The 14243-nt window shown below is 42.3% G+C and overlaps 1 protein-coding gene across 1 annotated transcript in view; it reads left to right on the top strand.

The window, feature by feature from the left end:
* FBXL18 (F-box and leucine rich repeat protein 18) overlaps positions 1-14243 on the top strand; it is a 595630-nt gene that overhangs the window by 375798 nt on the left and 205589 nt on the right. Inside the window, exon 4 of the mRNA XM_069645540.1 lies at positions 1466-1684. Within this exon, the coding sequence (XP_069501641.1) occupies positions 1466-1684 (219 nt within the window). The remainder of the gene's footprint in view (positions 1-1465; positions 1685-14243) is intronic.

The following is a 14243-nucleotide window of genomic DNA, read 5'->3' as shown; positions in this document are numbered from 1 at the left end:
AACTCCCTCCCCCCTAAACCCTCCCCCCAGTTCATGCTCTCTTAAAACAGATATTTCTCAACAATCTCTTGAACTAAATGCTTTCTGGGATATGTCCCCCGCCCTCTCTCACTAATGCATGTTTTAAACGTACCGGGATAACTTCATGGAGGGCGCTGGACATAAGTGTAAGAAAATGTGCTCACCTGTGTCATGTCTCACAAAACGTCATTTCCTTTGCAGCTCTCCAGCTCAGTTTGGTTGACAAGTGTGAAGTGAAATTGAGGCCCACAACTGTCCCATATGTGCGGGGGGGGGGGGAATAGAGCTCATAGGGGGATGTGCTGTCTGATCTGATTTTAAGTAATTCTGGCACCACATTTGTGTCTTGATGCATATTGGCACTGTTCATACTCTATGTGAAAAGAGGGAGAGGATTTAAAGTAGAGAAGTTACTACAGAGATTAAGACGTCCAAATATGTAAGCAATGAAATGTATCTCTACGTTCATATACTAGCTGAAAAAGGGTCACAGTGTTGGATTTTAGTTAACAATATTTTCCAAATGCTGGCAAAATTAAAAAGGTTCCAGACTTTCACAATCAGTGTAAAAAGTGTTACTCGCCAGGAACTCTGAAAGTGGATTTGGTTTGAGTTAGTTGGAACAGTGGTGAACCTTGACAACACAGTAAAAGCCTGTATTCCCAAACTAACGTGCAGAAACCATCAACTAAAGTTAAAACGAATTAGCATTGTTCTTCCAGTGCATATCATTACTCTGACGGTAAGAGACGTTCATTCCTATCCCCTGTTGACACTCCTGACATTGACTTGTCAGAACAAATCACTAAATACTGATGAATTGAGAAAGCCAATAGGTCAGGCATTCCAAATTTAGGGGGCATGTTTTTGTTGTGCTTGGCCTTTACCGAAGATACCATGCTCTCTAGAATTTTAACGTCAGACCTGTTGACTTTTAAAAGGCTTGTTTTAATGGTGGTCATGATGGATTCAAAGCAACATAAAGATTAATAAAGTAGTCCCCAATCCAAAATGGCGACATTCTTTAACCACACAAACAGTGGCAACTATTAACATTGGTAGTATTGATCACAGCAAAAATAACAAACCAAGTATAACGCAGCTCAAATATGGAACACGCATCGGTGTACCGAATAGGATTGAAACAAAACAAGCTCTTAAAAGCAGCAATTAACAACTCTCTCTACCCAACTTAGAGTTCCACTCTCTTTTTTAAAATGGTTACTACTAAAACAGTGCTTGTGCCATGGTGCATATGTTCTGCCTCAACTAGCAGCTGATTGACACCAGGGCCCCTAAAAAATGTCTCTTAAGAGCTCTGGCAGAGAGCTAAAACGATTTTTTGCTAGAGCACAAACTTAGTTTTCTGCCTCTACAGTGTGTTAATATATCATGCTACGGATTGCAACAGGATATTTTGGTTATTTCGCCTTTCTCTTTACAGGCTCGAACAACCGCATTTTACAGCGAACACCCAGTTCTTCCAGACGCTGAGCCAGTGCTGCTCCCTCCAGCGCCTTTGCGTTATTTCAAGGAGTGGGAGCTTTCAGCCAGATGCAGTCATGGCGTTCATGTCCAGCTGCCACAAGGTTGTGGTCTGCCACATGTTTACAGGAGACTCTCTAATTGCCTGCCGAAGCCTTCAGCAGGCCCTCCTGCGCAGGTGAGTGTGAAAGGGACTGCCAACCTATAATGTGACGTGAACCTGCAAGACTGCCCTATCAACCCCCACCGGCCCCCCACTGTTATAATAGTTAGCCTTTTAATGTCCGTTTTCCTTTTATCGCAGGGTGTGAATTAATTATCTCTTTCTCATAAGTGTTCCTCCGAAATTGTTGTCTGAGTGCTTATATTAGTTCGGCACTGTGTGCCCTGTTCGCCTAGGCGGTGGATGCTCATTAGTTGCTGAGGGTTGATGTTGTCTGATAGTGCCTGGTGCACGAAGCATAACGTCTTCCAGGTGGGTGGGGGCAGCCTTTCAATAATCCAATGCATGCATGTCCCTGTAATACGTATGTACGTTGACATGTTTCATGGGGGAGACGCACACCCTGCTTCCCTCGCTCTTTGTATTGAATGTCTTTAAAGCCAGGGCAATTTAAAAGTGAGGACTCGTTTAACAAGCCATTGTTTTTACACAGTATGTGCCTAACAGTTTAGTATTAAGAACTGAATATGGAGCATTTGTATTCTGAAGGCCACACAAAGCAGCAGTTAGCTGACCAAATCTATGCATTTTTCCAAGAGAATTAGCGTGCCACACAGACAACGTTTTAAACAGTTTTTTATTTTCGTGTCTTTTTATTTAACACACCAAAACGGTTTTTTGTATCTTACTTTTTAGTTACACATAGCGCATGCCTGCAAAGGTTATCTGTCATTTTCATGCTTAAGTAGTTTAGTGACTGCTTTGGGACATGGGCTAAATGCATCCTCTCAGCATCAAAAGTATTTTCATTTTATTAACAAGCCATTCACTGCCTAGCGCACAACAGATGGCTCCTCAATGTGCCTTGGTACCTTGATTAGGAAAGCAGGGTTCTATTGTGTCACCATGGAGACAGTAGTCCATGGCAAATCAATGCAGTGATATGTTTGCAGCAATGATTTGTGCGCTGCCTGAGTTAAACCCTGTTGGTTAGTGGCGTTCCGCTATGTAACAGCACATATGCCTGTTTTTGTCGGATGTGTCCCATGTCCATACAATAGCACATTGGAATGTTTTTTGTATGTGGCTCTGACAAGCATGCCATACTGTGCCCACACTTAACACATAAAGCAATCAAAGAAGTTGCCTCAAATTGTACATCCACTAGGCCAAACGCCCTTTCTACACTGCCACACCATGACTTTCACTAACTGCAGGCCAGTTCTAATAACATATGCTAATCCCAGCTCTGTTAGATAAAGCATGGGCATGCTCTTTTTTGCAGAAATAACCCCTGAGGCCTATGTACTGGTGGAACTGTGGACCCTTATCTTTGTTTAAAATGCTTCATCAACTTATTACTGGTCATGCTAAAGTTTGTAAGAGGTACAATCCTTCTGTGTATCCTTTCTGTGCATTGTTTATTGGGTGTCTCTTGTAGGGTATCCTTTCCTGTCTATAGACATGATTCCCTGAAGATGTTTCTGTATTAGGGGCTGGGCATGCTCACACTGAGAACCATATCTTACTCATCTAAAGTTCTCCAGAAACAAGAAGCAAAAGAGCCCGTATACACCATTTGAGTGGCTGATGTTGCAGCCATTTTATACACCTATCCAAAAACCTAAGATGTCTGAGTATGTATGGTTCATGATTATTAACATTTTAATGTTAAGGTGAGTGTTGTGAACAGTGATGTGAGCATCAAGCCAGGTGTCTTTATCACAGACTTTTCTTTTTTAATCAAATATAGAGATCTCTTATCACTGTTATATTCCTGAAATGGTCTGTGATTTCATGCAAAGCAGACCTGAACACTCATTGGTGCCATGTGTCCTCTTTTCCACTCTCGGAGGTATTTTGAAAGAGTACAATAAAGGTGTACCAGACTGGCCATCTTGAAATGATAACCTTCTCGCAGAAAATAATTCATATGCTTAATCTAGTATTGCTCCTTGTGAAATACAAGTGAGGTGGTACGAACAGAACGCCTGCAACACCGGGCCAGTGGCGTACAGTCGGAAACTGCATTCAGGCAAGGCCTTCTCTAAGAGCAGGCGACAGAAGAACCATTTACTTGTGCAGCAGCAGCTGTGTGTTCACATTAGATTTCTTCGATAAAGTACTTTGTAATGAAACCTGCTTAATTTGTATAGCAGTGATTTATTGATATTAAGGAGGGTTGTGTTGCGTGCCACAGAGTTGGATTCTGGGAGTGACGTGTCTCAGTCTGGGGTGCGGGGCATTTTGGTGTTGTGCCCTGGGCAACAAGTTGGCTAGAAAATGCCCTGCTGTTATGCAACCTCTTTGTCAAGCTGTCAGTTGTTAAATGGGGTCAGATTGTCCCGTCCTTTCCCACAGACCCCACAGCTCAGCCCTGAAGAAGCGAACCAGCCAGGTCTTAAGGAAGATTAAGCTTCTGTGCTCGCATGCAGAATAATTGCCCTCAAGGTATACTTAAAATTGCAAGCTGAAAACATCCAATGTACATCCCAGACAATTTTCTTCTACAGCCTGGGAAGGTAAAAGCCCTTTTCCCGATTTTGATGATCCACCCACAGTGGAGGCCGGTGCTGGTGGCAGGATTTGAACTTCAGGAGCCTTGTTGGAAATGGTGTTGAGAAGGGGCCCTACATCCGCACACATGGCCTTCTGCAAGTACTGGCTCAATGTAGACATGTTCATTTTCAGAGAAACTTCAGACTACATTCTTATTTCATGTAAAAATAAAAGCTATGGAGTTCTTTAATCTTGGCATTTTCCAGGGCATCAACTTCAGTCTTGCTCTTCCCATAGGATAAGAATTTATATTAGGAGCGTCCTGAGCGTACCCGAAGTGGACAGATGCGTGTTGACTGCACCTATCAACCCAACATGATTTTCGTTGGTGTTCCCTTTTAGGGTTTCTGGTCGCGAGTCGGAATTGAAACTGTTGTTAAAGGAGGCGTTTTACACGTGGGCTGTGCTCTTGGGGGATGAACTGGGAAGAAGGGTTGATGAGTTACAAGTCGCATGAAATTGCCAGTGTTGAGAGGTGCTAATAAGTGCTTGCTTTCAATGCTGGCTCCCTGCGCATCTTCCCCAGCCATCATCCTGGTGCCGGTGCCCAGGGTCAAGTCTCCTCTGGGAGTCCCTCGCTCCACCCCATTACCCCCACATCTCCACCCCCACCCCCCACTAAGTTCTCTGGCCAAATCCCCACTAACCTGTGCACTTCCCAGCATACGCCTAAAAGCTTAATATTGATATCAATCACATCAATCACTTGCTGCAACACCAGACTCAGTAACTTGGCACTTAAGGGGTTAATGAAACAGAAAACGTTAGAAGGCATTGAATGGCGAAATACCAAAATCACCAAAAAAGGCCTTGGCACTGGGGGGGGGGAACCCATGGCAGTTAAAAGGTGAACAGTGTGAACGTTTTGATTTATGACATTTCAAAACCTCTTCTTACACAGCATATGCTTTGGCAATTATAATGTATACCAGAGCACTGCCCGTACAACACAGACTGCACCCAGATGCACAGATCCTTGCACTGAAAACCGTTTTCGGTACCTTTTGTGTCAGATCTATTTTGTGCTGTCTCATGCAGAATTTTACATTTTACAGACATTCAGCTCACTGTCTTACTTAAGAAGTCATACAAATGCTGTCTTGTCTTGGGTATGAAAAACTTCTGGTGACATTAAAAATATTAGTATTTGATAATTAAATACGTTTGCTAATCAAAGAAATGTCATTAGCAAACTCAGCTAATCAATTTTAGAAAACTAGTTTATGCCTTGCCATTATATTCAGTTTATAGGAAGGTTCACAGTACCGCCTAATAGCCAAAATTAAAATCTGACAGCACTGGCCCTATATCCAGGGCAGGGGAGCATGATCATCTTATGATTTGTAGATGTAGTATCTGTGCAGATATTGTGCCGGCATACATTTGGCATTGGTAGACATGTTTGACATAGAGACTTCTTTCCCTCTATGCCTCTCGTTCCTGCCTCCATATGTCTCCCAGAATAATCTTGCTTTCTTATTGTTGCATTTTTTTATTGTGATTTAGTTCATTCAACTTCACAAAAACATTTCACAAACCTATTCATTACCTCCCAAACATCACTTCAGAATATACAGACAGTTTAAAACAGTTAAAAACTCATAGATCTTAGGACCAACGAGAAGCTGGTTGGAGAACAATGATAATTTCCCAACCCCTTCCTCATGGCAAGTCCTTCAAAATATTGGCAATTATTTTTGCATGATTGTTTCCCTCCATATATACTTCCCACACCCAGTCCCGAGGGTTGTTCTCTCCCCATCCTACAGCTGCACTAGTCACTGTCCTCAGTCCTGCTAGTGCTACACATTGGCAGAGATGATGTCTGGCCGATTCAAATGCACCCCCCCACCCCACAGAGGCTGCATTGCCCATTTGCTCTGGGGACCTGATGCCAAGCTCCCTCGTTTTCCCCAAGTTTTGACGGTTACATTTTAACTTTAGATACTCCCAAACCAAATGATTACCCAGGCAGTGCTGAATATATGTAGGGGGACTTATCTCCTGCATGTATTGCTCAAACTCTGCAGCCTGGTTTTTGGTGCCCAAGTTAATCGATGCCTGTTCTAGACCATGCTCTCGTAATATGGGCTTCACAATTAGTTTAATGCTGCATGGAACAACTCAAGATATTTGCTGGTGCTTACTTTAGCCATTTCTTGGCTGTCTCTCATACTCTGATGAGATTGCTGCCCACCATGAGGGATGATCGTGATTTGTATACCTCCAAGATTACGTTTGTTAGGGATCCTTCAGGTGCATGAGACCATTTCCCAAATAGATTTAGGATGCCTTGGTCCACCCTATGTTGAATGGCCATGAGGTCAAACTCCAACACGATAATTTCCAGTGCAGTGCGAGAAGGTAGCCGCAACAGGCTCTTTAGTAGTGTTCTTTCGAGCCTACCAACCACCTCAATCCTTGCTGGGGCCCATTTTCCCGCCCCATAGAGCATTAAGGGTACAACCGTAGCTTGGTAAAGCTGTAGCACTGAACCAACCGAGAACCCTTCGCCCATTGGAGCGAGTGCCCTTATCCTCCCTGACACTGCACTAGACTTTAGTTGGACACTTTCCAAATGAGCCGGCCCATTTAACCTGGAGTCCAAGTGGATCCCCAGGTATTTGTAGGTAGTCACCTCCTCCAATTTGGTTCCTACCAATTCCAAAGTAAATTTTTACATTTACCCTCCCCCTTGCCGGTTTAAAGACCATTATCTTGATTTTGCCAATATTGATAGTCAAAGAATTATCATCATGATATTTCTTTAAATTGTTCAAGGAGCTTGAACCCTTCAGGGGTCAGGTCGAGAATAGCCAAATCATCGGCATAACCTAGCCATTGAAGTGTAACAGCTGCTGGATTGAGTCGAGCCACTACCAGATCGTCCAGGTATAAGTTGAACAGCATGGGGGCCAGAACACAACCCTGTTTCAAGCCCTTAGCAGTTGGCACCCAGGCAGTGAAACACCCATGCCGATCAACCCTCACTTTGACCCTAGTGTTGAAGTACAATAAGACTAGCATCTTAAGCAGCCTGGCGGGATGTTCAGCCTCTGCAGTTTTCCCTACACCCTCTCGCGTTCTACGGTATCAAACGTGGTGTTTAAATCAATAAATGCCATGCGTTTTCCCGGAATGTTCCACACCATCCATGCCTGTTGGATGGTCATCGTTGGAGCCAAGATGTTAATACGGATGCTCAAATTCTTGCGGTACCCCGTTTGGAGTTGGGGAATGATGTTGACAGATTCTTCCCAAATCTCCAGTTCTTTCAAGAGGATCCTCGCAAAATCTTTGGCTGATATATCCAGCATAGCCAGCATGCAGTAATGTTTTGCATCGTTGTGCATACCCTTCTTTAGGACAGGCACGATGATGCTGTCCTGCCATGAGGCCGGTATGCACTGCAGTGCTTCAATGCTAAAGAACAATTGATGGAGGGCACGGGTCCCGACAGATGGATCGACCTTCATGATATTGCTGAATATTACATCTGGGCTTGGAGCTTTCGAAACTGTAGTGGCTCAAATGACTCCCTCGATATCATCAGCCACCCAGATCATAGGCCCAATTATTAAGAACCTGAAACTAGGTGTGTACATCGACCCAACTTCCTCCTAGGGTCTGCTGGATATTGATTATCCAAGCAGCCTCAGATAATCCATTTATGTTTGTTTATTTATTTCTAATGCGCACCAGACCCGAGGGTATCAGGGTGCAGCAGCAGCAAGACAGTGCAAAGCTTAGAGTTACAGGGTAGGGACAAGGTAATACATAAATACAAATTGTAAACAGGTAGGGTACAGGTAATACATAAATACATATTGTAAACGGGTAGGGTGCAAAGCATAGTAAACAGGAAATACAATATATTTATACATCCTAAGTATAGTGTGCAGAAATCAATCCTAAGGGTCAATGGATCTAAGTAGGTTAGTGTAATTTTGTCTAAAGTTCAGGTAGGGTTGATCTTCTCTAAGGTGGTGTGGCAGAGAGTTCCAAAGTTTGGCTGCTTTCACGGGAAAGCTACTACCGCCAGCCTTGGTGACTCTGAATCTTGGTACAGTGAGGCAATTGGCGTTGTTGGTTCTCATGGGTCTGATGGATGGTCTTCTGTGAAATCTATCTGCAAGATAGCTAGGGGCAGCGTTGTTTAATGCATTATGGGTCAGGGATGCCGTTTTTAGAAGGATTTTGTTTTGAATCGAAAGCCAGTTGTTTTGGCTTTCACTTCCAAGATGGCGACCGTCATTAGTCATTGAATTTAATTACCTTCATACACTAGTTGTTGATCTATGATATGCCGTAGGAAACCTTAATTTTCTTTATTAGATAGAACGCTGCATTGTAACAGTTTCACCGTACTTTAGGTAGACTGCTCATACTGAGATGATTAGTTAAGACTCTCGACCGGCGCTCCAATGACGAGCTCTTTCCTCTTTGAGATTAGCATGATTAGTTTCTGATGAAATACTTTCCTTTTCTTAAAGTGAACGATGTTTATTGTTTATACACAAGATACCGGATGCTGGGCGTTTCCTACGTATGACTGGATTTTTTATAGGTACTACTTTTTATTGTATTGATTCAGGCAAATAAGATTAGTTGGCACTACCAGTATAGGGACACTGATTAGTGCTTGTGTCCTCCTTGACGGATCATCTCTTCAATTTACTGTTGACCTGGGGTTTCTTTGGAAATAGTTTAATGTTAAGAAACTGTGCTTTCTGTTGATTACTGTTCTATAACACATAAGAGTGTGGGGTCTCCTTAGAACAGGTTTGTCACAAGGTTAGAAGTACATACTACACCACATTAAAGTGTCCATTGATCTTTTTAGTGTAGTAACTTTAGTTTGCATTTAGCTTTTCCCTGAAGCCTTACTGAGGAAGGGAATACCAGAAACGTGTTGAATTGGTTGTCTTGTTGAACTATGGCAGACCCCCACAACATATTGAAGTTGTATACAGAGTTTTCTATTGTAATCATTTGTATTGTTCTATCAATTGAATGTTTTCACAACTTCTTGAACTTTTCTGTATACCCGAGGAGCATATCTTTTTTATTGAAATGCCTTTGGTTACCTCTATTATGCTTAGCAAACATTGTTTTATAGTATCATATTAGTTGTCGGAACATTGGTTTACTAATTATTTTGTCTAGATATTGTTGCTTATTCATTTTTTTAATTAATTTGTACACTACTGACTGTGTGCAACACTGTTTCCACAGAGTTCTGTGGAACCTCTCAAGAAAATGTCCTTTAATTTATACTCTGTATTGCTCTTACTGATATTGCCAAAATGCTGGTGCTTTTCCCTATCACTTCCGACATACTGCTATCTTTGCATATGAGGAGCGCCAACTCTGTGTTGTACTTTATCTGTATGTGATGCGACTGACTCTTCGATACCTGGGATACTGTGTAAAACAGTGTTCTGTCTCAAACGCAGTGTTGTACCAGGTGTCTGACATGTGATCATGCTAGAGTGGTTAACTTATTTAAGCATGTGAAAGATTTGGGAAAGTGGAAGTTTAGGGAGATCAGTTGGATACTGCAACGAGTAAAAAGGTGTCAGTAGTCGGGTCCCAGAGTAAAGGGTGCGAGTGCCATTTTTATACTCTAAAGCTGCAGCGCTGCATACCTCATGGATGCATCAGGAATTATTGCATGCTCAACTAGACCATTGTGTTAACCTTTTTAAAATTACAAATCCAGTTGTTTCCAGTCCTTGTATCTGCCCATGTGTGAAAGGTACAGCATTCTAATAACCGCTCTTAGATTCCAATTAAGGGGCTGAACCTTCTCGTTCGGATTGGACTGCAGTTTTTCCCAAGATCCAGAAAGAATCGGCGATTCCAGGTACAACACCATCATCTGCTGGACTCGGGTCACAGATAAAATGTGCAAATGTTATTAAAATGTGTAGATGTGCAGCTTTGGTGGACCGGTGGCTAATCAAGTGGCATAAACAAGCAACTCAAGATGGCAGTGGAGGGCGAGAGGAGCAGATTAAAAAGTTCGAGAAAACGAAAACTATTTGTTTTATGTCAAAACTATGGTTTGCAAATTGAGTAGGTGGTTGAGAGAACACTGAATAAAAAACTAAATGAGCCAATGAATGTTTATGAAATACTGTGACGTCAGAGTAAAGTACCGGTGCTGGAGGAGACGGAGATCTATGTCCTCATGGGAAGCAAACATGTATTCAGGAATATTTCAATATAATTTGTAAGGCCAGCAGTGCCTGTAACATTGCACACACCCCTGCAGAGCTCTATTTCTTTTTGAAGCGTACATTTCCTGCCTGGAGTGCTTGATACCGATGAAGCATGAAGGGTGTGAATGACAAAGAAAGTACATGGGAAGGCCCTTACGCAGGGAGATTTACCTATTAACGCCACAAGGGCTTGCTCCTCGGAGTTAGCAAAGCTGTTGGTTTGGTTGCTAACGTGACATGCCATTCGGGGACTGGCAGCTCTGGCTATTGCTTTCTATGGGATAAGTGGCTATGAGGATCAGTCACGATATTCACTGTAGCATTTAAGGTGCTCTCCAGCCTGAGAGTGTTCAAGAGTGTGAGGAGCCACAGTCCATACTTCCTGGGCATAACAATCTAGTCTCTTGTAAAAACCAAATGCACATGCTCCCAGCAGCCGGGATACACATTTTAGAAGATTGATCGGTTTACTGACCTTGTGTTTTTTAAAGCCGGTTAGTAAATTGGGTGGGAGTGTTTCAGGAACATCTATCAGTTCAATTTTGTTCTCACTGGTTTGCCTTCCAGGACATATACAAAAGAACCTGCCTATAAGCAATGCACTTTACATTTTTTCAAACTGGGCTCTTGCCGTAATTTATATTATAGGGTACAGGGCGGATGAGTTATATAGACAGCATTGCTGAATGAAATTCTTAATACTGCAAAGTGCTTGCTTTTATTTTTACTGTAGTTCCCTGTACAGGGCTTGAAATTGCTGGGAGCTATTTAGCTCATCTGTCTACACTAGGAGAGCCTGGTTAGCTTAAAAGCAACAGCTACCAGGCGCTACTTTTGCCCCCCCAGGCGCTTTACAAACATGTATATGACATTAGGTTTAAGTGCTTGCGAATGTAAACAAAGAATAATTAGCACACATCTAGGACACATCTAAAAATAATGGATTACATGGTAGAGATCAAAATCAAGGTGGCACCATTAGACTGCAATTGTCAAATATGATCACCTAATATAAAGACTTATTTGGGACATATGTTTCCTAACTTTGGCTTAAAGATGTCAGAGCAGGTTTAATCAATGTTTATGTACAGAATTCATTCAGCACGTTTATCCAATTTGCTTAACAAAAAAGTAACAATGGTACAATGAAAAATGAAAATGAAAGCAAACCCAGATGTGAATCAGAAATTAGGATCCAAAGACATTATTCAGGTAATGGAATCTACAGTAAGTAGCTTTTAAGATGTTTTTAAATTGTGTAAGAATAGAGCATGATCGAATGTCAAAGGGTAAAGAATTCCACAATGTAGTTGCAAGAATTTAAAATGAACGGAAACAAGAAGCAGCACAAGGGGGATATGAGGTACAGCAAGTAGAAATTGAGACGCTGAATGTAGATTATGAGAAGTTTGGTATAGAGAAATCAAAGAACAGCGCTGAGAAGGGGCAAGGGCATGAATACATTTTAAAGACTAAACAAAGAAAATTTAATTTGCAACACCTCAGGTGTGGTAGCCACTTGAGATGGGCAAGAAGTGGTTAAATATACATTGGGGGTGGAGAGAAGAGAACGTATAGGAAGGAAAATACAATTAGGAAGACTGACATAAAGTGAAAAACAATAGTATAGCCATAAAAGAACCAAATATTGAAGTAACGTTTTAGAGGAAGAGAATTGATTAACTCGTGTTTCTATGGCCAGCCAGTATAATACTTGGCAGAAATGGTTGTACCATGCTCACGTTTCTCATCACTCGACTTAACAAGTCGCACTGCAGCAGTTTGTACCAGATGCCATTTTTAAAGGCCTTAATACCAGGCCATGATGTATAACTTTGGCGGGGGGAGATTTTAGTGAGATTAATTTGTCGGTAATAGATTTCTACTTTATTAATTAGAGAAAACAAGGTCATATGCATGTCCAAAAGAACCCTGAAGTGCTTTACATTAGAGTGAAATATTACTAGGTTGCCAATGAAGAGTATGTGTTTGGAAATTCTCTGACATTTCGGATGCAAGCCCAAAGATCACGACTGCAGTATTGATCGAATGAGTTGGGGTCTGATATTTGTCATCCAAACTTTCGTGCTCCAAGATGCTCTGCTAATCTAGCATACCAGTCGGGCAAAGAAGATATTAGTCAATCTATTTGGCTCAAATCAGTGTGGAAATGTAATGCTAGATTATAGCCTTGGGTGATGTTAAATAAGAGCACATAGCACAATTAAAAATAGCAGCTCTCCCTCCACTCCCCCATGCCCCTTTCCATGATCATCTTCATCAAAGTTCTGTAGGCAACAACTCTGAGGTATCCGAATTTTGACCATCCCCCTCTCAGACAATACTAATGTGTTGTATGTTAATACTTGATATGTTTACATTTCGTATTTTCAAAATGTGACTTCTCTGCTTGTGTTCCTGTGTTTATATGAAAGTATTGTCATTTTTTCACGACAACTTTAATAGTTTTATTAAAATCATTAATATATCAGTCTGCTGTGTTATGGAGGGCATGAGAACCTAGTGACACCCCATAGCTCAAAGAAGAACCACTGGAAAAGAAAGGTCTCGATGTGTCTTAGTGACTTGTACGATATGCACCCATGATCTGCCAGAAGAAATGTAGGATGATCCGTCATGCAGAAGGTAGCTGCTGAGCTATCTGTCAAATATCGGTCTATTCTCCCCAACCTCCCCCTCACCTTGACCTTCAGAGGAACTGTCCTTGGAACTTGCTGGAGTCTTCCTACAAGTCTTCCTGTGGTCAGATGGTAGTCCTTCCTTTGTAGTTTTCTTCTTCTTATCGTGCAGATAGGGCCTAGCTGCCCCAGAGACCACGTTGACAGGGAGTGAAACCTGTCTAAGGTGAACCCCGAGGAGCCAGACCCCGCAAAGTCAGGGAAAAAGCCTTTAGGCAACAAAAAACCCTGTATGTTCTTCAAGTTGAATCTTGTACTAGGTTGTATAAAACTGGAGTCCAATCCGCAAGGAATACTAATGACCGCTTCACAAAGTACTTTGAATGTAAGCAGGAAGTTTGATCTGAGTGCAGGAAGATGTGTAATCCGAAGAAATCTGAATCAGGAGCAGGAGCCAGTGGATTGTAATCCTCGGTAGTAAGGGGTAGGAATACTGGGATCTTCAAAGATAGTAGTACAGTATAAAGTAAAACCGGAAAGAAAATCGAGAAAAGACAAAAAGAATAGAATTCAGCGAAGGCGCTAGTAGAAAAGGAAACCCACTTACCGGAGAAGAATCAGAGCACCGTAGCGTGAAGTAAGCGGAAGCGGTGGAAGGGGGTAAGCCGACCAACCACGACCGCTACTAGAACCAAAAGGCTTAAAGGTAAGAGCTGGAGAGTCAGTGCATGTAGTTACACAAAAATAGGAATAAGGAACAACCCGGCACCGCAAAGATTAGGAAACAGGGAAACAACGAGGCTAGAAGGAAAATGACCCCAAAAAGGTATCGGTAGAAAAGTACACAAAGGAGGGAACACACAACTAAATAGAGACTAGAAGTAGAACGGAGGACCCCACCAGACCAGAGAAGTCTGGGAGGGGGGGGGAATTCGAGAGAGAGGTAGAACGAAGTAAACTCGACAGAGATACGAGCGTTGGTAGCGTTACAGAGAACAACAGATACAACGCGCCGAGTGGGGGCATGGCTCGACTAAATAAAATAGTCGGCCATGTTGGATGAGGACTAGACAGTACAAGTCGCTCAAGGTGCTAGAAGCGCCAAGTATGCCACAATTTTCACGGGCGACTCCTGACACTATCCGTTTGTAG

Source organism: Ambystoma mexicanum, chromosome 2p, assembly GCF_040938575.1.
Source record: "Ambystoma mexicanum isolate Mex_15411 chromosome 2p, UKY_AmexF1_1, whole genome shotgun sequence".
Classification (NCBI taxonomy): Eukaryota; Metazoa; Chordata; class Amphibia; order Caudata; family Ambystomatidae; genus Ambystoma; species Ambystoma mexicanum.
The sequence above is the reverse complement of the archived record's forward strand: the minus strand, read 5'-3'. Positions and strand labels throughout refer to the sequence as shown.